Raw genomic sequence first — 24,901 nt, forward strand, 5'->3', positions numbered from 1 at the left:
TGCCTGGCCTGCAAATGGACAGTTGAGGTAACGTTAGGGCCCGTATCTGCCGATGAAGGATTTAAGGTTCACCAGCAAGAGCTGAAAATGCCGAAGGTTCGTGAATTCCGTTTCCCATTTGCGCACGTCACCTCAGTCGCGTTCGATGAACACGACTCTCTCGACGAGTGATTGATCCTTCTGCAAGACTACACTCAGCGCCATGAGTTGACCGAGATTGATTTTGTAGCCATTTGTGGCCGTGTTGCACATCATACTCTTGCTATCAAGGGAATCCCATCAGATGTCTATAGTTTGTCGTACTCGGCAATGATGCCTCCTGTACAACATATCGTTCGACAGCTCGCCGTTACAAAACGTCCTAGACATACCGTATTGTTCAGCAACAGCCTCAGCTCTCTCGTTGCTACACCATTGTTAGCCTTCTGTATCCCTACTCCTTGAAACAATCTCCACGAAGACAGCTGAAGAATCAATGCAATTATACCGTTCTATGAACCATCGTATATCATGCTGGGCACACTCCTTGTTGGGAGAATGGTGGTTTCTTGAGAGCAATATATAAAGTATAAGCTGCGTCTTCTTCTTTGCTCCACAAGTCAAGGAGATTTTGACAGGCAATTCAGGAGCCCCTCGCCCTCCTCCCACACTCGTTTCGTCGTTCGTCGTTCTTTATACTAATATGACTCGTTCTTTGCTTGCTCTTGGCCTTCTGGGCCCTGCTGCACTTGTGGCAGCTTCTCCTGGCTCTGTCCAGACCTTCACTATCACAAGCACATCTTGGTCGACTATCACAGCGTGTCCCACGGCCGTTGTCTCTCTTTGTGCTGCTTCTTGCAACGCTTCACCCTACACTTTAGGTGTCGATGTCAAATATGGCGGCAACGACAACGCTGTCGCTGCCACAGCCACTGTTAGTCGTTCTGCTGTGCCCAATCCCAGTCAGGCATTGAGCAATGGCTCTGGCTCTGGCTCTGGCTCCGGCTCTGGCTCCGGCTCTGGCTCCAGCTCTGGATCTGGTAGCGGATCTGTCAACGGCTCTGGCAGTGGGTCTGGCAGTCCTCAGGGCTCTGCCAATGGCTCTAGCAATTCTCAAGGTTCGAACAATGAGCAAGGTACAATCACTGTCGTCGACGGAAAGACTGTCACCATCTACGAAGGTTCTACCTCCGTCTTGACCGCTGGAGCTGTCTACACCACGGACGTCGTATACCCCTCCAGCGTTTCGTGTAGCGCGGGGGAGACTGTCATTGTCTCTGGAGAGACTATCGTGGCCACCCAAGCTACTACTATTTATGATTGTCCTTGCACCAAAGCTCGAACTCTGACCGTCGGTGGAAGCTACACCACCAGTGACATCTACCCTGAGTCTATGAGTTGCTCCGGAGGTGAGACAGTTGTAATCGAGGGGTCTACAGTAGTTGTACCTGGACCGACCGTCATTACCAACTGCCCTTGCACTAAGCCTACTACGATCTTTGTTCCTGGAGCCACCACGACTCTCGCTGGCACCACAATCACTGAGAACACTGCTGCATCTTCCACTGGAAGCGTTGCAGCATCATCCGCTGCTTCTATTTCTGGCTCAGCTGCCATCACTAGCGGTGCCCTCAGCTCTTCGTCTGGGTCAGTCGCATCTGGCTCTTCCTCTGCTGCCGTCAGTGGTAGTGCCACCTCGGCAATCAACCCTCCAGGCACATCTTCTGCTGCTACCTCATACCAGACCGCTACTGATGGCATCAACTTCTTGGTTCAGAAGGGCTTGAACTACAACGGTACTCCTCTCAGCATCAATGCCAAGAGACAAGCTGTCAACACACTCTCGACCTGTCTGAACGCCTGCGCTGGCTCGTCCCTCTGCGTGGCGACTTCGTTCAACACTGATACATCCGCCTGCTCGTACTTCAGTGACATTGACCAGAGCAGTCGACACGCTCAAAGCGAGATCGTTTTCGCTATCGCCACCTCCCGACTTGCTGTCCAGTCTTCTTCGACCGCATCTTCAGGCTCAGCAAGCAGTGACATTAGTGGCGCAGCCTCGACATCTGGAGCTACAAACGTTTCATCCGGCTCCTCATCTACGGTGATTGGATCTTCCACTGAGAGTGCCAGCATGAGCACATCTTCTATTGCTTCGCAGTCCGGCTCTTCCATGTCTCAGACGGCATCGCAATCAGGCTCGACCGTCTCTCCCGCATCTCAATCGGGCTCGGCAACTTCTGCATCTCAATCAGGCTCGACTGTGTCTTCCGCGTCTCAATCAGGCTCAGCTGTTCCTTCTGCATCCCAGTCAGGCTCGGCAGTCTCTTCTGCATCATCTACATCGCAATCCAGCCTCAGCTCTTCCGCCGCTGCCTCATCTTCCCAAGGTTCCGGCACCTCGTCCCAGTCCACTGCAAGCTCTGATACCTCCGCTCTTTCATCTCTTAGCTCCAAAACTCAGTCGGCCTCAGGCACTTCGACCCAGTCGGTCTCAGATACCTCGTCCTCGGTCCAGTCATCTTCTGCAACCTCAACTGAATCTGTCTCCTCGGGCTCAAGCTCTTCAGCAGCCATCACTTCGGCTCCAAGTGCCAGTATCAGCGCTGCTAGTTCCAGCACTGGCTCGGGATCGTCCAATGGTACAACAGCTGCAGCAGCACCTACAACAGCGCCTTCCCTAGAGGTTTCTAACGAGCCTCTTCCATCTTGCGCTGACTCCAGCGCGAATGCAAGCCAGCAATGCTCAAGCGACTCAGGCACCGTCTATGCTGTCACTGGAGGCTCTGCATACACGGGTCAGACTTTCGATACTTCCAGCATTACCCTCGATGATGACGGCAATGAGATTACCGGAAGCAAGTTGAAGAAGCGTGCTTTTGCACCATCCCTTCGCGCTTGTCTCAGATTCTGTGATCGTTACTCCGGATGCAAGGGTGCCAACTTCTTCAGTGGCGGCCAGTGTACCATTTTCAGCATCATCACTGGCACTACCCGTAACCCCAATGCCTTTGCTGCTATCTTCGTTGCTACCGCTCAACAAGCTGCCGCTTCGAGCTCTCAGTACAGCGTTACTGCAACCATGACCTCGTCCTCTGCTTCTTCATCTGCTGCACCTACCTCTGCTAGCATTACATCTTCCTCCGCTGGAGCATCTTCATCGTCTGCAACTGCGTTAATGACCTCGTCCAGCGCATCGCTTTCATCAAGCGCTTTTGTCTCGTCGTCAGTTGTTGTTGGCTCTTCCGTCTCGTCTTTCTCAAGCTCAGCCACTTCCTCCGTCGTTGGTTCCGCCAGCTCATTGCCACCCGCATCAGGAAACAGCACCACAAGTCTTGGCAGTTCTACTGGCTCTTCTCTCTTGAGCACCTCGGCCATCTTCCCTACTGGCAATGCAACTAGCACTTCCGGACCAACTGCATCAGCGGGTATGACTACATCGTCTGCTTTCGGCTCTTCTAGCTCTGCAGCTTCTCTCTCGAGCAACAGAACCATGACCACTCCCTCTGTTGAGAGCTCATCTAGCTCTGCTGTCTTCACAACGGGCAACAGTACCACCATATCTACTGGTACTGGCGCTTCCAGCACTGCCGAACCCTCGTCTATTTTCTCCGCTAGCAATTCTACTACCTCATCAATCCCATACACCACTTCCAGCAGTGCTCCATTCTCTAGCAGCAATACGACATCTTCTGTAGTAGTGTCTACCGGTGGTATGACAGCTTCCTCTCTCCTCAGCTCATCCTCTGCGATCTACACCATGGGCAATTCTACTACCACTGCCTCGGCTGGACCAACTGCCTCAGGTGCTTCAGCCACATCCTCCTCCAGCCCCAGTGCTTTCTATACGATGGGTAACAGCACAGCTACAACTGGACCTACTGGCACTGGGTCACTCAGCTCAGCTACTCTTTCTAGCTCATTGAGCAGCACAATGTCTGTCATGAGCAACAGCACGTCATCCGCTCAGCAATCAAGCACCATTCCATCCGTGTCAAGTTCATCCAGCAGCGCACCCTTCCAAATGACCAACTCGACCAGCACTTCTTTGTCAAGCTCTCGACCTTCATCTGGCCTTCAGGAAGCATCTTTCAACTCGACTATGAGGCGTCGCGCCAACCTCGGTTTTTTCCACGCTCAAGGTGCCAAATAGAGGAAGAAAATACCTGAGCCACTCTCTTATCTTCGTTTATCTTCTTCTGACCCCTAATGTAATAGTCTGATTATTTTTCTTCTTCAATCAAGCTTTTTGGCAATTAGTTTCTGTTGATTTTGTAGCTCCAATCGTTCTCAATCAAGTATGCGGTTAGCTCACGAGTCCTGTGTCCGAATGCCAAGCTGTCATTGATCGAGCGGCAGGTTTTGCCGACATGTCGCAATCTTTCCGACACGCGACACGAAGCACCAATCTGCTTGAGACAACAACGCGATCATCTCTATCGAAACCCTTTTTCACATACTCGATGACTTTTGTTTCACATGAGGATGCAGACTGGGGTTGAGTAATAGACTGATGTTTGAGGAATTGTTGTGCTGTATGATGACAGCTGTCGGTTCTCACATGGGAGGCTCCACGAAGCCGCGCTTCAATCATGCTTCATCAAAGACGACATGCATGTCAAGGTGAAATCAATTCCTCTCCGATGCTAAAGTCTGTAACACGTGTAGCTGTGAGGATGCAGGATACTCCAGGAAGCCCGATAGTGCCCACCGAGATTCGACAACTTATCGTCTCTTAGTGAACACGCCTCTGCTTCTGAAGAAATCGTGCCTTTCTATAGTATGTAGTCTACCCTTTGCCGGACTCGAGAGAAGTTATGAGCACAGCCTTATCGCATGCCCCAATCTCGAAGCTGACCTACCGACAGAGCGTAATAACTAACCACGAAACAATATCACGCATTATTCAGCAAGGCGTATCGCCAATACAACGGTCGGAAAGTGGCCACTGGAAAAGGGCCGTCTAGAATCTCCATTCTGCTTCACACATGCCCTGCTGCACCCACGTGCGACACCAAGAAATATTGGATATCAGCCATCTCTCGGTCGTCCTCGGCTTGTTCGAATCAAAATGGTACAACAGCGCGAGGTTGACGGCAGGGGGGCGGAGTAGAGGCGCTGTGCCCAGCCTTGGCAGGCAGCGTGAACCTACGAAGATGGTGAGCCAAGAACCAGAGAAGACCACGGTCAAGACAATCGTGTCCTTGGCCAACAGAGATCTCGTTCCTTCAGACCAACACGTGTTTCGATGCTTGAACCTCATTGTTCTGACCATCTCACTCTGCCAAGGAGTTTCGATGACATTCGCGAAGCGTTGCAATGTGAGGTAGGTTATCACTCAAGGGTCGAATTGGTTTTTGCAGTGGCAGTGTAGGCAAAAGGTCAGTCTTGGAGATTGTTCATAAGCACTCGAGGGACAAGGGACCATTTCTCTTGTCTTTGTTTCTATTCATTATCCTGCATCTTCACTTTTCTACCAAGTGTCGAAGTCTCAAGCTTGGCAATCTTCTCTGTCCTGCAGAAACAGAATTTCGTCAAGATGCCAGTTCTTCACGAATACACTTACATCTTTGCCATTGGCACATTCTTTGCTCTTCTCGAAGCATACAACAATGGTGCCAACGATGTCGCCAACGCCTGGGCTACCAGTGTATCATCAAGATCGGTCAGCTACCGACAGGCTATGTTGCTCTGCCTTGTGTTCGAGTTGACGGGCGCCCTTGCAGTAGGAGCTAGGACGGCATCCACGATCAAAAATGGAATCATACCCTTAGACGCGTTTAAGGGCAACGCTCCAGTTCAACTCCTTGCCTTCACTTGTGCCGCCGCAGGTGCCTCTATCTGGGTCATGTGGTGCACACGACACAACGCCCATGTTTCATCGACATACTCTCTTGTTTCTTCCATTGCTGGTGTTGGTGTCGCTACTGTCGGTATCAAGGGTGTTCAGTGGGGTTGGAATAGTATGTGCCACTTGTCACTCTATGTATTGGACGCAAGCTGACGATGTTTGTAGATGGTTCAGGTCTCGGTGCCATTTTCGCTGGTCTCGTCATGGCTCCCACAATCTCCGCAGTCTTCGGCGCTACCATCTTCATGCTCGTCAAGACCACCGTCCACATGAGAAGTAACCCCGTTCCTTGGGCTGTTTACACCTCGCCCTTCTTCTTCCTCATCGCCGGCACTATTTGTACCCTTTCCATCGTCTACAAGGGCTCTCCGAAGCTCGGTCTGTCCAAGAAACCTGGCTACTGGATCGCCGGTGTCTCTGTCGGTTCTGGTGTCGCTCTTGCCGTGTTGGCCGCCCTCTTTTTCGTTCCCTACGTCAACCAGCGTGTCATTCGCAGAGACTACACCTTGAAGTGGTACCACGTCTTCATGGGACCCCTCCTCTTCTCTCGGCAGGCTCCTGCTGATGCCGAATTTGCCATGGTTCCTGACTACGCCGTCATTCATCACGAGGAGCATGAAGGCAAGGCCAAGACCTCGGCTCCCCCTTCGATCGAGATGACTGGCAAGGTCGGTGAGTCCGAGGTTTCCACCGGTGAGCTTCGTCGCAGATCTATTCACGGCTCTGATGGCATTGAGAGCGCTGCCTCCTCGCCTGAGATCACTCCTCAACGCAGAAACAGCATCACCAACGAGAACCCCAGAGAAGCCTACGCCCGCCTTCTCAAGGAAGCTCGCGACCAACACCATGCCGATCTACGTCAAGAACGTGGCCCTCTTGGTTGGGCCATGCGTACTGTCCACGAAAATCAACTCGGTGCCGGCTCCATCTACGAACTTCACAACATTAAGGCTATTCTGAAGTGCATCCCTGCTGGTATTGTCATCGCTCTCATGTACGGTATCTATTACGACATCCACAAGGCTCAGGTCGGTGTTCTCGGTACTCCTGAGGGCAGGCGCATGGCTCGTGTCTACGCTCATGCTCCCCGCTACCCTAACGAGGTCGAATACTTGTACTCTTTCGTCCAAGTCATCACTGCCTGCACCGCTTCCTTCGCGCACGGTGCCAACGATGTTGGTAATGCTGTCGGTGTTTGGGCCGCCATGTACGCTGCTTGGTCTACTGGTTCCTCCGTCAAAGCGAAGGAAGCAGTGCCTCTCTGGCAGATCGCAGTCATGGCGCTTACGATCTGTATTGGATTCATTACTTACGGTTATAACATCATGAAGGGTGAGTTGAGGATTTTTTTGCATTTTTGTTTATCTTTACCCCCGTTGCATGTCCTTCCCTTTTTAGTTCTACCTTGCATGCTCTTCTAAACACTCTTGAGTCTGTCTATGCATAACTAAATGCCTTGTTGTCATACTGAGTCGAACGATCTTGACTAACAATTTTCGCAGTCATGGGCAACAAGATCACCTACCACTCTCCCTCTCGTGGATCTTCCATGGAACTTGGCGCTTCCATCACGATTCTTATCTTCTCGCAATACAAGCTGCCCGTTTCAACCTCGATGTGCATCACAGGTTCGTCATTTACGCCTTTGCCATAATGATGAGAATACTGACAAAGACCCAAGGCGCCACTGTTGGTGTTGGACTCTGTAATGGCACCTGGCGTGCTGTTAATTGGTCTAGAGTAGGACTGTTGGTGTTCTCGTAAGTCTTCCACATCTATACCCGAATTCTCGGTCTCCATTACCCCCTCTACACTATTTCCCTACATACATTCGAACAGGGACTAATCCATATCCCAGTTGGTTCATGACTATACCAATCGCTGGACTAATTGGAGGTCTCATCATGGCTATTACTCTTAATGCTCCTAGTTTCTAGACGGCTGGATGGGTGGTATGGGCCTCGAGGGGGAGAATCGGGATTTTTGTACGAAACTTGTACATGCTTTCACCATGTTCTGCGGCTTGTGTCCTACATTTGCTAGAGTCTGCTTGAGCTATTCTCGCTGTTCATATTTTCTATCCAATGATGATACACGAAAGTCGTTATGATTTCTGCCTTCTGGTTCCGCTACAGTTCAAACAGTGACACGCGAAGCCCACGTGCAACCTCTTTGTCGTGCTCTCTCGCCTTCATTTGCTGCTTGTTGATTTACTGCTGTTCATCAGATGGATTGCCAATGCTTGCGAGTCCCAAGACGACAACAATCGTGACCTGGACCTGACCTGTACCTGGTCTGGTGGAGAGGTCGCTCTGCCGAACGAAGACCGAAGAAAAGCTTCCTCCACGTCACGAACAGTGATTACAGCACTTAGCCCTGACATGCTGCGTATCTAAACGAGCAATAGTTCTTTAGTGGATACCCAGCGAGATCCGGTCCGGCCGAATCCGACTCAAGTTGCCCTGAACGCTGCGGCTCTGATGTGGGGAAGCAGATAAGGTTATTTGATTGCGCACAGGATGCGTCGATCTACGGGCGCCTCGGAAAACAAACAGCGTCATCGTCCATGTCATTGTCGATATCGAAAAAACAACGAATGGGTCAACAAGTATAAGTCGTGTCGCAGTCACAAATCTCTCGTCGTTATCCTTCTTTCAACGATTGTCATCGCAATTCTTTCGACTTTTCCGTAAACTCCGCCTCCCACAACCCCCACCTTTTCATCAACTGTTCACCATGGGTTACCCAGAAACCGCAACTGGATTCGTCATCAAGGATCCCAAGCAGTATGATTTAGCAGCTTGAGAAGCATAACACTCATTGACTGGATTTGCAGATGGCAGACTTTCCACAAGGAAGAATTCAAGCTCAAGACATTCAAGGAAGATGATGTTGACATCGCAATCGACGCCTGTGGTGTTTGTGGTTCCGACGTTCACTGTAAGGAGTTTGCTACGAATGAGCGGACAATCGCTGACGCAAGTAGCTATCACCGGCGGCTGGGGCGAAACTCCTCTCCCTCTCTGTGTCGGACACGAGATCATCGGTAGGTTGCGCGACTTCACCAACACCTCATTTCCCACTCCACACACCCGGAACTACTGCTACGCGCAAGCCTCGACTTCGTGTCGCTTCATGCGACTACTTCTGCATCGCAAACAGAACTCTCTGCAGAACGTTGGCTGACTCCTCATCGAACAGGCCGTGCCGTCAAGGTTGGCAGCAAGGTCAAGGACATCAAGGTCGGCGACAGAGTCGGAGTTGGTGCACAGGTCGGAGCCGACCTGACTTGCGACAACTGCAAGGCCGACCAGGAGAACTACTGCCCCAACCAGTGAGTTCAGTCCAGCCTATCGAGGCGCCGCATGACTGACGACTATTCCCAGGATCGATACCTATGGTGCCAAGTTTGACGACGGCATTGTCTCTCAAGGTGGCTTTTCATCCCACATCCGCGTACAGGAATATTTTGTCTTCAAGATCCCCGAGAACCTCGACACCGCCATTGCAGCACCTATGCTGTGCGCTGGATTGACAACATACTCCCCTCTCGTCCGTCTCGGTGCCGGCCCTGGCAAGAAGGTTGGCATTGTTGGTATCGGTGGACTCGGTCACTTCGCTCTGATGTGGGCACATGCTCTTGGTGCAGAGGTCTTTGCCATTTCCCACACCAAGGAAAAGGAAGCAGACGCAAAGAAGCTCGGAGCCGACCACTTCATTTACTCTGGAGAAAAGGACTGGGCCAAGCCGTATGCCTTCAAGTTTGACTTCATTCTCAACTGTGAGTTTCCTTCTCCTCTGAATCCAAGCTCATACTGACCATACGCAGGCTCCGATATGACCCAAGAATTCGACATGTCTGCCTACCTCAGCACTCTCAAGGTTATGGGCCGCTTCCACAACGTTGGTCTTCCCGACTACGACCTCCCTGCCATGAAGGCGCAAGACTTTGCTCCCAACGGATCCTACATCGGTGCCAGTCACATTGGCAACCACCCCGAGATGGTCGCCATGCTTGAGCTTGCTTCGAAGCAAAACATCAAGTCATGGATCGAGACGATCCCCATTTCAGCTGAAGGCTGCGCCAAAGCTGTCACTGGTGTCAAGGAGAACAAGGTTCGCTACCGCTACACTCTGACCGGATTCGACGAGGCATTTGGCAAGCGCTACTAGTTGGATGGAAACGACTCAATGCTTGTATCTTGGATGACTTGGACTATTGTACATACTCTACGACTTTTATTGGACGATTCATGTAAACTATAATTATAGACTTCCTTTATTTTTTTTGTTGTCTTCTGCGCAGTAACATGGTGGCTTAGTCTGTGCCAGCAGCACTTCGGTGAATCAAGGCAATCAGAACGTTGATGGTCAAAGGGGATCTTGCTATTGATCGGCGAACGTCGCATGGGCTGAGAGACATGTTCAAAACAAAGCTCTCGATCGCCCTTTGTTGCTTTTGTCTAGCAATTGTGCATTCAGTCAGAGTTCTCGAGCTTTATTTCGATGCCTCTGACGCCTTTGTTCCCGACACAAACAAACAATGAGGCACAGCCAAATGGACACATTGGGCTCATGGATTGTACTGCCCATGAGAAAGATAAAAGTAGGTGCTTGCCATTGAGAGATCAGGGTCAGACCTCCATTACTGATACACAAACCAAATCGAGACTAACAACTGCAAATCATGAATTCATCTTCCCAGGTTGGTCGAACGCTGAATGCTTTTGCTGAATTTTTGGCCATCGCAGCATTGTCCAAGATCTTTTGGTGGATGCACATTCCGCAAAGATATCATCTGTCTTCGTGCGAGGTCTGTTTCTGCTTCAGACTCACGGTCCTTCTCCCATGCGAAGACTGTCGTTGGTGCATCAACTGCATCAATGCACAGTTCAACACTGCCAATCACGATCGCTCGTTCTGGCCGGCCAGATGCTGTAGCAATACTCCCATCTCTCTCGATCACGTTGAGGACCTCCTTACGACTGAAAACTTCAACATGTCACTCAGACGTGAGCGTGACTGGTCTGTAGGCCTCCGCCCGACTCTCTACTGCGCCCGTCCTTCTTGCTCCCAGCCACTGATGTCCATAAGTAATTCTGGGGAGAACATAACCTGCTCTGCATGCTCAAGTCAAACTTGCAAAACCTGCACTGGGCTTGCTCACGAAGGCTCTTGCCAGTTTGACGAAACGACTGAACTGGTTCTGAGTGCGCTAAACTACGGTACTTTCAAACGTTGTCCGCAGTGCAATGAGATGATTGAGCTGACCGAGGGCTGTAACCATATGACTTGTGTCACTTGTAGGTATGAGTTTTGCTGGCTTTGCTCCAGACGCTGGTGCGATTGTTTATCGACTTGTTAAGATTGACCCTCACCTTTCCTCCATGTTTCCATGCTTTGCTTCGCGGGATCGCTACTTCAACATCTCAGGCTACTCTCGAACAAACATTATTAGTTCCGGGTAAAATAGTCATCTCCAATCTGTATTTTTGCAATTATACGTTTCCGTCATAGATCTTTGTTTTGTTCTCTCGTCTCTGGGAAGAGTTCTGCCTGATTATAGCTATGAATATGCAAAAGATTGCTATGAAACAGAACTGCCTACTGTGGAGAGACAACCGATTGGGTCTCAATGGACATGGTCCGATTTTCCAAACTTCCTGTGCCTTTTCACAGTGAACGAACTGGGTTTCGCCAAAGTCGGGGCGCAGCTATATTTGCCGATCTTGAAGCCATGCTACGTGGTCGTTTGTGTTTCCCGCAGGCAGATCCATATGAGAAACAGAAAGATCTACAGTAAATACTCGGCAAAAGCAATGGCAACGGCTTGTAATGAGAGCATGCATAGACAGCGCGGAATTTCTGCTCAGGCAGAAAATGGGTCCAGTACCTCGAGATCAGCGGCGGAACATCTTGTTTAGGCAAGACGCCGCCACTGGGCCTGCCGAAGTCTTGACAATTTAAAGTTCATGCTCAACGTTGCTGCTCATAATGACCTAGAAACATTGTCTTAAGTACAGAAATTTCTCTATGATGCTTTGTTCTTGATCCATGCACTGGGCTACAAGATATCGTTTCCTCCGATCTTTTCACGAGAAACAGCCTCCAGTATCTAATATGCATCCATCGCGGCATCGTCGTCAATGGTCTACGTCGAAATCACATGCATATACCCCAGGGTCAACCAAGTAGGAGTCAGAGGTTGTCAAGGTCTTGAGATCATTTGTATCGGCAGCTGTGTTGATGTCCGATATCTCGAGTACAGATCCAACATTGGCTGGTGAGATTGCTTCAAGTGTTTGAGGATTTTGCTGCCACCAAGGTTGAGAAAAATTGAATCTGTCCCAATCTGCGATCTCCATACCTTCAGGTCTGGATGGAAAGTCGTTGGCGAGTGGTTGTGGAAACGACGAAAATTGATGAGGCTGAAGCTGCACTGATTGAGGTTGCCAAGGGTGAATTGCCATCTGGGTGTCGCAGGCACTTGAAACCAACTGTGGTTGGAAGCTTGTGCAATTTGGTAGCGCAGAGGATGACCCAAAGCATGGCTGCGACGCTATTGCAAAGCTCTGTTGCGAAGACTCTGGGCTACCGCTAATTGATGCTTCGTCGGTGTCGGTTCTTTGCTCGTCGGAGATGTCCCCGTCAATGCCGAGCTCCATCTCCATGCTTCTGTCACTCTCGGGATCAAGCAGACCAAGACGATTCAAGATATCATGGATGAATGGGTTGCCTTGACTTTCGGGAAGTCGTGTGCCAGGCCATGCGTTTGCTGCCAGGAGCATGAAGTACATAGTCTGCAGCCCAGCCACAAGCTTGAATTGTTGCAATTCCAAAGTTCGCACATAACTTCAATTGAATGTTAGAACGCTTCAGAATAGTGGATTGGGCAATGACACTTACTGTTCAGGAAATTCTTTTCTTTTGGATTTCTTGGGATATCCAAAAATGCACAGAGCATCCGAAGACTTGCATCTCGAACATGGATACCCTCCAGAACATCTTGCTTTCTTGACTCGACAACGATTGCAAGCTTTGCTAGCCCGCTGTTTGGAAATGTCTCCCAAGTCTTGTGTTTCGGTCTGCTTTGTGGGCGGCATTGTACTGAATTGTTTTTTTATGTTCTTGGATTTTTCTGCTCCATTCAGCCCCGGCACCAGAAGCATGCTATATAAGCCACGGCCAATGCACGAGGATCATCCTAAGCGCGCTCGTATGTAATGAATTTTCGACCGTGCATCACGTCAACGTCTGAGTCGTAATGATTTCGGGGTCGTCCATGCAGCTGGGGTCTGGAGAGGCTGAGGCCGTCGGCTCATGCTCGATTCAGGCTTAGTGCATCGCTTCAACATCAAGCTCTGCCTCAACTGAGCTTGTAACGTCGCTTGACATCTTTCTGCAGGCTGCAGCTCTTGGTCTTGCCCCGCCGGCGGCCCGTTGTTGGCGAATTGACTCGGCGGAGCAGAAGTTTAAAGCAACCTTCTTCTTCTCGTAATCAAGGTTCGCGAATTAGAAAATTCTGCGGCAAACGTGTGTTATCTGTTTGAGTAAGCGAGGCCATGAATTTGCCAATAAGAAAGTCGATATGTATGCATTTGCAGATGTTAAGCCCAGTCATTCGACCAGGATTGGTTTGGTTCAACAATTGGCGTTCATCTGCGTTTGGCGACACGACGAGATGATCGAGCATCGCCGGAGTTGCCGTGTGACCGAAGACTGGAGGCAACCAATGTAGTCGATATAAGCTCTGCTTTCTCTTCTGATCCAATGTGAATATTATTGTCTTTCGATACTGAGATGTCAAATCACACGACTTACCGGGATGCAAAGCTTGTAACCGATATGGAGCTTACCCTGACAAGCACACTCGGATACAATGACTCGATTGACACGACATTACCATTCTCGCTTACAACTATGGACAACTTTCCGTCAATTGAGACCGGTTTCTCCTCCATGCACCACATAGGCGAGCTCGGGACAGTTTCGAATACGTTCTTACCATCTCCCAACTCGATTCCCGAATCCTTACCAAATCCGCTGTCATCAACAAAAGCATTCTTGACTTCGCCTGATCCTTGGACTAAGCAAGATACATGTCGAACTACCGATTCGATTGTCTCGCAAAAAACTCAACAAGTCTCAGAATTCCGAACCAGAGGTCGGCCAAGAAAGGACCTGAGCAAAAAGGAAACCACGCAGCCTCCGAGCGACAATATCAACAAATATCGAGCAAAGAATCGAAGAGCCTCAGCCCGTTGCAGAGAAAAGGAACGATCTCAAGCAGCTGCTTTGGAAGAGGCTTTCCAGGAGCAGAACAGACGGAATATCGCCTTGAAGCAGACAACTGCAGCTTTGAGGGAAGAGCTTTTCTGTCTCCAGATGCAAGCACTACAACATGGTGATTGTTGCTGCAACGATGTTCAAGGTTATAATCAGCGTAGAGCGCAGGATATAGCAGTGGCTTGGGATTTGTAGCGACGTGCCTCATCGCTTCGACATTCAAAACGGTGTCTTTACAGAACTCTTTGCAACAAGCCTTATTATGCTATCCGGTAATAGACGTCAAGAGTAGGTTGGTCTCTCCTGCCTGTGTTCGATCGCATGTAGCTTTAAAAATGCACAAACCTACCAGAAAGCAAAACGTGCCTGCTGAGAAGCAGTAATCCATCGCCTCTCCATGGATGCGCCCTATCTCAAGATAATACTGTGCATACTGATAAATTGTAAGTCCACTCTAGCCCACACCGGGTTATATCACGCATAGTACAACAGATCTGAATCTAATGTACCGGCAATGGCTCTAGATCATCGAGCGTATACTTGCTACAGTCGATGGTAACTTCGCCGAGTCGCAAAGATCCTGGTTGATCGACTGTTTCTTGTGAAGAGAAGAAAGAGAGAAAGTTTAGCAGGAATGGAGAACCTGACACTTACTGTGCGTTCTTCAGATTCTGATTGGATCATTCTTATTTGTATCTACCGCCCATTCACCTGGTTTCTCTTTACAAGCACATATTCTCTTGACTTTCATCGCTTCCTCCTCTCTTTCCAGCTTTTAAGCCTAAGCAGTAGAGTCACTACGGTAGCTGGATGAACACTCCAGAATACCTTGAGCGATCTTTCGTTGCTCCAAAAGAGCTCACGGCCAGTACTGCCTAAGTAGACAACTTTGAGTAACATCGAAATTAGGTGAGCAACAATGACCTTAGGCTCGTCGCAATCTCCGGAAGAGCCAACAAAGTCCAACGTGTAGAAAAGTGTCATCAGCTTGCCATTTAAATCTTGTCCTTCGTTGAGCGCTCGACTACTCGTCGTCTCATCATTGACTGGAAGGATATCACAAGGTTTGTTGAAATGTTCAAAGGTGTCGTGATCAAAATGCTCAAGTGCATGTGGAAACAGGAGTATATCGTTCTTTGTTGTCCGCACCATCGATCCCTCAATGCGCCAAAGTCTCGCGACACTCGTTATATGCGCTGACCTTACTTGATTTCAGGATGTCATGAAAGTGTAGGATTTTAGCGCCGCATGAGGTGGACAAGTGGACCTGATCAGCACCGTTGATGACACGCGCCTCGGTGTGCAACTCCGTGCCAGCTACCTATTCCGCTCGCAAGCTGGCGTGCCATGAGATGTATTGTCATCCACCACGTCTGCAAATTTGCATTCTCTCATGATGCCCGCTCTCGAGTCCAACCATAACTTGAACCTATACAGCTTCTTGGTCTGCGCCAAAACAGGAAGCCGTTGCAGCAGGCTCGTTGATTCCAGCAACAGTCACCCTCTCGCCAATCTTGTGTCTAATTGACTTTCGCAGATCTCACGCTCGCTGTCGCTTCTACTGGCCATATACATGCAGCAGCCGCTCGTGCGTTTTCAACGCTCGTGCGTTTTCAACCTCCCGCACTGAGTCTGCACACAATCGCCGCAACTCGTAAGTCTGTACCCTCGCCGAGAGAAGTCATTCGTGTCACGCCAGCTCAAAGAAGGAGGATATGGGATAACAATTTGGGATGAGAAGATGCGCCCATTCTGCTATTGCAAGCGATCAGCCACGCTAGTGCTCTCACAATCGCATGCGAAACCGCTACCAGCTTGTACGCACCTTTACGCCGCCGTACTGTTCTCCTTGGATGCCAGGAAGGGCAAATTCGCGGTTTACACTGGAGCAATGTCCGAAAGAGTATTCTGTCGGCTTCTGCACTCACTTCATTCTGTAACAGAGCCTGCACAGAGCTTCTGTCCGTCCGCAAGCCTTTGGGTCGTCGTAAGTGTACCTGACAAGGAAAGTGAGACTATGGACACATTTCCGGTGATGGAATCTGTTTTACTGGTCGATTTTATCATTTCTTGGCAGACCAAGCAATGCACTACTTGGTCGGACAGGAAGCATGAAGCCATAGTCCACAATCTTGGTTACTGCATTTGATGATGAGATTGTTGGAATTCTGTGGCTGGTTACATTCGCAGACCAAAGACACTGGCTTTGGCAGTCAGCGGCCTTTTGGTCAAGCCTCTACTGTGACCCTCTAACTACCTTTCTGGTGGTCAAAGTCCCACATCTATACGCAAATCTTCTATCTTCCCGCAACATCTGAGTAGCATTGTCTCTGCCAATCTTTGGTCGCGGATGTCCGGCCTCAACGTCCATTGCAAGAGCCAAGAGGTCACCACAAGAGTCAGACCCTTCTTGACAACTCTAACCTGCGATTGCAAGCCTGTACATCGAGCTGTATGGTCTTGCAGCAATACACTGCAATGATGATGACACTTCCATGTGATGCAACATGCTGCCTGGTTTTCTCTCTTCTCTGTATCCTTATTCGACTTTGTATTTGTGTTTTCTTATCCAGCTGCATCGCTATTTCCCCTGTGACTTCAATGGATCACCTTTTCCACCGCCACTTGCCTTCAATCATGTCGTCTGGTGATGATAGTACTGAAGACAACCATCGCCAACCGCAAGAGGGCTGACAAAGCAAGCAATGAAGTTCCTGCGCCAAAGTGCCTTCGATCCAACGCCGCCGAACAACTTCTCGAAACGATAAGAATTCAGAACCAACAGATTGAGCAAGACACAAACACTTGGATACGCCTCGAAGCCAAGCTGCGCGATGCCAACACAGACTTCCTCATTATCATCAAGTCTGCGATGTACGGTGGCACTTTGGGTTGGGAAAGTGGATAAGCAGGATACCGATGGAGATGATCGCGAATGAGACGCTCTGAAGATACTAACATGAAGTTTGCTTAAAACATGGAGTGCAAGTCGCGGGGAAACGCCTACCTGTGAGAATGCACGATACTACTGCGAGATTAGACAGCTGTCACTGAGAATGGATAGTGGACCTTCTATAAACAGTGTTTGCTTCTGAATGAGACTTGACCATTTTGTATACCTGCCTTACTCCGTGTTGTGGTTGGAGTGTAAGAGGAGATACATAGTTTTGAACATGGGCAGCAGGGGATGTTGTCTTTGAACCCCTGGGTCTACTCCAACGTTTGTGGATTGCGCGTCGTCAACGACAAGACCGGGGATAAACACCGTTGTCAACGGTGTTCGTAGCAGGGCATGGATACCGACAGAAAAGCTTGACAGAAAAGCTTGAATGCCAACCCAACGGCTTTGCTATCCTGCATTGTCTCTTTGATGGCACTGCTTCTTTAATTGGTTTCAACACTAATGAGGGAATCGAATAAAATGCATATTGTCGTGTGAAGCAATACACTTGTCAAGACCTCACCTATTTTGACTTCCAAGTACGAGTATGCTTCTCCTGGGAAATGGTGGCTAGGGGTTCGTATATAACGACTGACCGAAGTTTGACGGCGAGAATTGACAAATGCCGAACTCAGATTCCCCCACGTTCGCGCGCTTCCAAAACACCATGAGTGTCAGATCCTGTTGAAACAGCAGGGTCTTGGAAAGCGGCCAGCAGAATGACACGACCGATCATATCAGAACATCTTCTTGTCAAGCAAGGGCCTGTCCTGTTCTTGAGAAGGTCCCGTCCTACGTCAGTCGCACCTCTCGGCATCAATGCCTCTCCCACGCAACATACCGGCCAACAGTCACCGTTTCGAAACGTCTCCAACATGTCGTATGGCCCAGCCCTGCTTGTTATCCCCCATCATTGCCAGCCTTCATTGCCAGCCTTTTGTGATCTGAGTTTTCGGATTCATCTCCACAGAGACGACTGAACTCCCAATGCAATTATACCGTTCGAAAACTATCGGATATTGTCTTGGGATACACAAACCATGATGTATAAAGACTGGCCTTTCACCGATACAGCGAGGGCAGGTATCCCACCCCCAGTCATTCTTTTTACCAGGTTTGAAGCCAACCACAAGTCGCAATGAGAGCTGCAATTGTTGTGTCTGCTCTCGCCCTGATGGGCTCGGCTTCGGCCCAGCAGTTTAGAAACACATCTACTGTTGCTTTTGCGAACACCACTTCGCAGGGTAGTTCCACTTCTAGCAGTGTTATCTTGACGACTGGCTCTGGTTCATCCTCCTCCTCTGCTTTATCTTCTTCCTCTGCTGCTGCAGTCAGCACCAGCTCATCGTCATCTCTTGCTCAAAATGGCACTACCATTACCAGCAGCTCGGCCTCGCCAGCCAGCGTAACGAGCACCTCGAGCATGTTGAACTCTTCGAGCGTTGTCGCGACCACCTCGTCAGCCGGATTCAACTCCTCATCCCATGCTGTCTCCACCACTTCCTCCGCCGGATTCAACTCTTCGACTGCTGTCTTGACCACCTCATCTTCCATGCTGAACTCTTCTGTCGCTGCCTCGACCTCCACGGCTGGCGCTTCCAACTCTTCGGTCGTTCTGACTACTTCGTCGGCCAGCTCAGCATCGGCTGTCACTGTCAGCGCCTCCAGCTCTTCCGTTGCTCAGACCACTTCTTCAGTCAGCTCGTCATCGACTTCTTCTTCATCTTCTAGCTCTACTATTGCTGGGAATGCTACCATGACCTCAGCTTCGCAGACTTCTTCTTCATCTGCCGCACCCACCAGTAACAACGCAACATACGTTGTCGCTGATGGTGTCACATACTATGTCCAGACCAACGTCACCTACTCTGGTACCACATTCAGTCTTCCTGCAGCCAAGAGAGCCATTAAGTACTACTTCTACAACAAGAGAGACTCGACTGGCTTGAATCAGTGCATGGACGCTTGTGCTGCCGCCTCTCAATGCGTGGGCACATCGTACAACACTTCTTGCACCTACTTCAGCAGCATCAACAAGAACAGCAAGGTCGCTTCTCCCGGCACTGACTTTGCCATGGTCACGTCTCGCCAGAGTAACTCGACAACGACCAGCTCTTCTGTCGCTTCAACCAGTAGCACTGCCAGCTCTGGCTCGTCGAGCAGCGTCTTCTCCAACTCGACCTCTGCCATCATGTCCAGCTCTACTTCCTCAAGCATCTTCTCCAACTCGACCAGCTCGATGTTGAGTACCGCCAGCCAGACATCAAGTGCCCTGGCCACCTCTTCTGCCAGCGTTTCTTCGAGCTCGATATCCTCTTCCGCCTTCCTCAACGGAACCACTACCGCTTCTGCTTCTGAGAGCAGCTCTACCCAAATGTCTTCCTCGAGTGCCGCTGCTTCAAGTGCTGCTGCCTCGAGTGCTGCTGCCTCGAGTGCCGCTTCCTCAAGTGCAGCTGCATCAAGCAGCACTGCCTCGAGTAATTCTTCTTCTGCTGCCTCATCCACAAGCGCTTCCTCCTCTGAGGCTTCTTCCACCAGCCCCTCTCCTGCTGCTTCTTCAAGCGCAGTCTCCTCCTCGGCTGCAGTCAACAGCACCATGACTGCCTCGGCATCGAGCTCTAGCATGGCTAGCTCCGCTTCTGGCTCAATGTCCATGGCCCAGAACTCGACCTCTACTGTCAGCTCCTCAACTGCTTCTAGCTCTGCCAGCGCTTCAGCCTCGACAAGCCCCGAGTCCCTGATCTGCCCCAAACTCAATGGAGCCGTCATTACCAGCGCACTCAAAATTGGTTTCGAGATTGACTGCAACCATGGCATCATCGGAGTTACTTTGGATATCACTGCCAACATCAAGCGTCAAGCAGCTGAACTTCCCTCTTCTCTGTCCAACTGCGTTGATGTCTGCTCTACTTCTGCCCAATGTGTTGGTACCACTTTCGAGCCTTCGACTGGCGTTTGCACCTACTACAGTGCTATCCAGAGCACCTACATCGTTGATGGTATGGACTCTGCTCTTGTCATTCACCCCAACTCTGGTTCTGAGGCCACCACAACCGTCACTGTTGTCTCCACTCAGGTTCAGACCAGCACTGTTGTTCTTGGGGGTAGTTCCACCAGCGTTGTCACCAGCACAGTCACTTCCACCGCTGTCGAGACTGTTTGCCCCAAGTGCTCAATCACCAGCATTCCTAGCGGTGCCCAGACTGCCGCTGGTCAGAACAACAATGCTCAGAGTACCGCAGTTGTGTACAGCACTACTGTTGTCACCATCTCGTCCTGCGCACCCACTGTTACCGACTGCCCTCTTCGCGCTGGACAACAGCAGACCGTGGTCACGACCGTGGTTCCTGTGACTAGCACCGTCTATCAGTGCCCCGTTGCAACCGACAACGCAGTCGCCACTGCTCTTCAGGCTGCCGTCACTGTTCAGGATGTTGTCACCAGCACTGTTTACGAGTGTCCTGCCGGCCAGACCATCACTGTTGGTGGAAACGTCTACACCACCCAGTACACTTCGACCTACACTACCCAGGTCACTGCCAGCTCCTCGGCACCTTCTGTCCCCAGCGTTGTCTCCACCCAGACTATTGTCTATGTTGACAAAATTGTCTCTGTGATCCAGGGTCATACTTCCACCAAGTGGGTTGTCATCTCGACCGCCATGCCTACTCCTGCTGCTGCCGCCGCCGCTTCCACAACCGTGGTCCGGATCACCGAGTCCGTTGTTCCTACCGCTTCCGACCTTCCCACTGTTCCTGCCATGGGCAATACTCCTGCTATGGCTAGCGGCTCTGCCATTGCCACTGCTTGCAACGGTGTCAACTGCCCCAGTACCGGCATGGTCACTTCTGTCTCTTCTAGCCCTTCCACTTCTCAGCCTGCCACCTACACCGGCGCTGCATCTATTCTTAGCGTCCAGAGTGGCTTCATTGCGACCGTGTTCGCAGTTCTTACCTTTCTTATGTTCTAGACAATATGTAGCTTAATGTAATGTTGAGCCCTTTCCCTTCCTTTGCTTTTTGCTTCTTATATCTACAACTACTTTCCATAGACGCTTGTATCGGAAATGCCTTCGTGCTACAACAGATAGTATCAACTTTTACAGATTGAATTAACAAAGACTCTCCTCTGAGCATGTTTATCTGACCCATGCGTAAAATATAGTGTGTAGTATACCATGCTAATCGCACGCACCATCGCTAGTGTTTGACGTATCCACACCACTTTCTACCAAAAGGTACCTTCTTCGGCACGCAAGCGGCATTGCGTCAGTTCCGAAAGCAAGAGAAAAATCCTGCGACTGGCCAGCGAGGCGTCATTGTTAATCTTGTGTCAATTGCAGGTCTGCGGGGCCATCCCAGCAGTCCGTCTACAACATCTCAAAAGGTGCCCAGGCAAATTTGATTCGCTGCGCCGCCACCGAGTGTAGGCCTAAAGGCATTCGCGTTAATGGTGTCTGTTTGACATCTGCAAAGACGGCATTGGCGCGTGAGCTCTTTGATACTATGGATTTCATGCGCACATTTGCAGACTCGGTGCCGATGAAACGCTGAGGGGAGACGAGTGATGTCGCAAGACTTGCGCGGTACCTTGGCGGAGAGGAGTCGCGCTATGTTCACGGAGATCTTGTACGGATTGATGGTGGTGAGACGCTTTGTCAGTATCCGGTGTCTTACAAGGGGAGAGGCCGCCTATGATTGGCGTCTTGGACCGGCATAGATGATTTTAATGTGTTATATTGACTATGTATATGCCTCAGTATTCACTCGAATGCCCATACAGTCAATCAACAATTGAGTGCATTGAATCCTGGTTATCCAAAGAATGTAAACTCTCTTGTGGACAATTGTTTGATCAAAAATGCATTACGAAGGCTGCTGAACAGAAAAAAATTTCAAGGAGACATGTCTCAGCATTCTTGAACCAATTCCCAGGGTCCAATTTGTCGATTGATGACGAACTGCCAGCCTTTGACTAGCAAGAGTTCGAGTCTTGCCTAGCTACCTTCTTCCTAAGGTTGATGCACGAAATTTGATTCAATGCTTGGTACTGAGTAGCTAGTTGTTGTAAACGAATGTGGCAAAGAAAAGATAGCATTGTAAGGGATTGAACATCCAATTGTCCTAGCCAGTAAGTTGTCGCCGTTCTGAAAAAAGATACTGTTGCAAAGATGTAGCTCGCTTTTCAGCATTGCGCTCGAAATTGGATCCGCTGTGGGCATTAAAGTAGCCATCCACTGTAAGCATCGAAGTGGCCGCCAGGTATGATGTGAATTATCCAACTAGATTTTGCTTAGAATCTTTCTGTCTAACTTTAGTCGTACCAATCCGACTGAAAGACAGGCGGCAAGAGCTGCCGAGCCGGCGAAAAAGATTGCTGGATGGTACGATTTCAACGAGCCATGCTGTCCACCATACGCACCAAGTAGGTACCCGGCAATGGGAGCTCCCTAGATCACTTTAGTAACCAACCTCCCACCATCAATGCTATAGGGATGTGAAAGACTCACCATTAAGTACACTGTGCCCCAGCCTGTGATGATCATGCCCATTACAACAGGCATTCTGAGACTCCCAAAGAGTGAACTGACGACTGGTGGTGTAGCAGAGAAGAAGCCACCATTACCAAGACCGTTGAGAATCACGAAAACAATGAGAGGGCCTAGCGTTGTTGAGAATGGCCAGACCACAAGAAAAGTCGTTGAGTTCAGAAGGAGGGAGATGAAAAGCGTGTTCACAGGTCCGAGCTTGTCGCACAGAAGACCACAAAGAAGCCGTCCAACTGCAGAAGAGAAATTGAACGCTGCGACAAGACCAGCGCCAGCGGTTTCGGATAATCCAAGTGTGTTGCAGTAGAGAGGAAGGAAGAATGGTGGTACGAGTAGGTAAAATGTGGAAAGAGCTCCGGCCACGAACAGAGTCAGAAATCGAAAGTCCTTAAGAAGAGTCCTGCTTGCTGTGAGCAAATTGCTTACTGTGCCTGTGACGGAACATCGTGGCATGTACGATCACTTACCTGTCAACAAAAGCGTTCTTCTTGATGGGCACGCGTTCTTTAATAACGAAAGCTGCGGGCACCCCAGTTGCGAGGATCATGAAACCAAGAATGCGGAAGGTCCATGCAGGTCCTACTCTTTTGATGAGTCCACTCATTCCGAGAGTCAGTGCTGTGCCTCCCAAGCCTCCAGCAGCGTAAATCAATCCGATGGCCAACCCACGCTTTCTATTGAAATATTGCGCTGGCGTGACAGAGACGAGCATAAAACAGAGACTACAATAGAAGAACAATGTTAGCATCGAATTCGTAGCTCCGACACATCCTAAGAATACCTTGTTCCAATGCCCATGATGGCGCCGCTCGTAAAGAACAGTCCTCCAACGCTCTCAGTACAAAAGCCGCTTAAAATTGAACCGCTACCAAGACAAATAATTCCAACTAATGCTGCTTGTCTTGTACCCACCAATCTGATGAATCTTGCATGCGCCAACGCCAAGATACTGTTGAATGTGACGCATAGAGAACCGATGAAAGAAAGTGTCGAGGCAGAGGATAACCCTCTTTCAACAAGAGCGGATTGCATGATTCCCCAGGAATAACTCATTCCTAGATACCACCAAGTCAAGGTTGCACACCCCACGATGACGACCCATCCGTATCCACCCTCGGGTACAGTGGAATCAGCGATGCGCGAGGCTTCGACGATGTTCGGTGGCTCGGCTGGCGCGAAATTATCCTCAAGATTGTTACTAGAGGCATGGGCTGAGAGCGCTGGAGGTACATGATGCAAATCCTGCAGAGCAGATTGAGGCCCTGTCTTTGCAGCAGGGGTGGTGATAGTGGGAGACATGGGAAGTATGTATGACAATTGTCAAATTTGGAGAGGCAGAAGCAGACAAGAACAATAGTCGAAGAGGTCAGGGAAAATGCCAAGAGATTACAAGCATGATCGGGTTCTGCATGTCAATTGTCCTACGCAAGCATATCAACGGTGGGGCGCAATCATATCAGCTGTAGGGCGCAATCATGTTAACTTTAGGCCGCAAATATAATGACGGTGATTGACGATATACCACAAGTACTATACACTGTAAGAAGCACTAACTAGCGTATCCTCTAGATCTCATTTGACGTTGTTGCGTCTCAATTTCATGTATGAACAAGGCCTTGCTATTTAGCACAACAAATCGCATGCGAGTACTTAAAGCTTGCATCTTCGACGCACCTCCTTCTTCTATACTCTATAAGACTGCTGTCATGCTACCGCTACATCTTTGTTCAGCCATGCACCCCGTACGAGTCTTGCCTCTCCTCTAATTCTTGCACTCCGCTAGCCAATGCTCAAGACATGACTTCGATTTGCCTACATGGCATGATGGTCTAGATAATGGCTACCATACATCTATATGAGTGGCCATCACACTGCAAGTCGGGGTCTATCTTATCACAGGCACAATGACATTCATTGTGACTCTCGCTTCTGCTATCGAACCGTACCAGTGGCACTTGTTACCGTCCTAGGGTTTGGGTTTTAGGGTTAGGGTTAGGGTTAGGGTTAGGGTTTGCAGAACTTCGATACAATACTATATAAGCTATATTATGCTCCTAAACTTAGAAACCTAGGTGCGGTAAGGAAACAGGTGGTCTACCTTCTTTAGATCGTGTAGTGTTAGTTAATCCCGTATCCCATCCAGTTCCGGGCTCGGAGTCGGACAAGTAAAGTAGAGATGTACTTGTCTAGCCATTCAGCTATACTAGGAGAGAAGGACTGTTGCAGCTCCTTATAGGTCTGCGAGGTCTCCTTTCCCAGTAGGCCTCCTTGGCTAAGGATAAATGGTTTGAAAGCC

General features: G+C 49.8%; 8 protein-coding genes across 8 annotated transcripts; 6 read left to right on the plus strand and 2 right to left on the minus strand.

The window, feature by feature from the left end:
- Nucleotides 1-682: 682 nt before the first annotated feature.
- Nucleotides 683-4,132, plus strand: M437DRAFT_69915 (uncharacterized protein; the record flags this gene model as incomplete). Its single annotated transcript, XM_041025372.1, has 1 exon — nt 683-4,132. One exon carries the CDS (start codon nt 683-685, stop codon nt 4,130-4,132), a length of 3,450 nt encoding a protein of 1,149 aa, XP_040875597.1.
- A 1,386-nt stretch (nt 4,133-5,518) lies between these two features.
- On the plus strand, nt 5,519-7,767 carry M437DRAFT_59172 (phosphate-repressible phosphate permease; the record flags this gene model as incomplete). Its single annotated transcript, XM_041023535.1, has 5 exons — nt 5,519-5,942; nt 5,996-7,162; nt 7,333-7,458; nt 7,512-7,590; nt 7,689-7,767. 5 exons carry the CDS (start codon nt 5,519-5,521, stop codon nt 7,765-7,767), a joined length of 1,875 nt encoding a protein of 624 aa, XP_040875598.1.
- A 799-nt stretch (nt 7,768-8,566) lies between these two features.
- M437DRAFT_59139 (NADPH-dependent medium chain alcohol dehydrogenase) lies at nt 8,567-10,003 on the plus strand (the record flags this gene model as incomplete). Its single annotated transcript, XM_041023529.1, has 6 exons — nt 8,567-8,616; nt 8,667-8,770; nt 8,817-8,876; nt 9,032-9,164; nt 9,217-9,611; nt 9,660-10,003. The coding sequence occupies 6 exons, from the start codon at nt 8,567-8,569 to the stop codon at nt 10,001-10,003; spliced, it is 1,086 nt and encodes a 361-aa protein (XP_040875599.1).
- A 739-nt stretch (nt 10,004-10,742) lies between these two features.
- Nucleotides 10,743-11,165, plus strand: M437DRAFT_22370 (uncharacterized protein; the record flags this gene model as incomplete). The annotated part of the gene is made up of 1 exon (XM_041019040.1): nt 10,743-11,165. A coding segment is annotated over one exon (423 nt), but the record flags the coding sequence as incomplete, so codon positions are not given.
- A 1,321-nt stretch (nt 11,166-12,486) lies between these two features.
- M437DRAFT_59199 (uncharacterized protein) lies at nt 12,487-12,933 on the minus strand (the record flags this gene model as incomplete). The annotated part of the gene is made up of 2 exons (XM_041023539.1): nt 12,487-12,682; nt 12,737-12,933. Coding segments are annotated over 2 exons (393 nt in total), but the record flags the coding sequence as incomplete, so codon positions are not given.
- A 697-nt stretch (nt 12,934-13,630) lies between these two features.
- On the plus strand, nt 13,631-14,311 carry M437DRAFT_69920 (uncharacterized protein; the record flags this gene model as incomplete). The annotated part of the gene is made up of 1 exon (XM_041025373.1): nt 13,631-14,311. The coding sequence occupies one exon, from the start codon at nt 13,631-13,633 to the stop codon at nt 14,309-14,311; it is 681 nt and encodes a 226-aa protein (XP_040875602.1).
- A 3,884-nt stretch (nt 14,312-18,195) lies between these two features.
- Nucleotides 18,196-21,610, plus strand: M437DRAFT_88544 (uncharacterized protein; the record flags this gene model as incomplete). Its single annotated transcript, XM_041028855.1, has 2 exons — nt 18,196-20,996; nt 21,400-21,610. 2 exons carry the CDS (start codon nt 18,196-18,198, stop codon nt 21,608-21,610), a joined length of 3,012 nt encoding a protein of 1,003 aa, XP_040875603.1.
- Nucleotides 21,611-22,338: 728 nt separating this feature from the next.
- On the minus strand, nt 22,339-23,904 carry M437DRAFT_59188 (MFS general substrate transporter; the record flags this gene model as incomplete). The annotated part of the gene is made up of 4 exons (XM_041023537.1): nt 22,339-22,506; nt 22,567-23,005; nt 23,073-23,327; nt 23,387-23,904. The coding sequence occupies 4 exons, from the start codon at nt 23,902-23,904 to the stop codon at nt 22,339-22,341; spliced, it is 1,380 nt and encodes a 459-aa protein (XP_040875604.1).
- Nucleotides 23,905-24,901: the final 997 nt, after the last annotated feature.

Source organism: Aureobasidium melanogenum, assembly GCF_000721775.1.
Source record: "Aureobasidium melanogenum CBS 110374 unplaced genomic scaffold scaffold_31, whole genome shotgun sequence".
Taxonomy (NCBI): Eukaryota; Fungi; Ascomycota; class Dothideomycetes; order Dothideales; family Saccotheciaceae; genus Aureobasidium; species Aureobasidium melanogenum.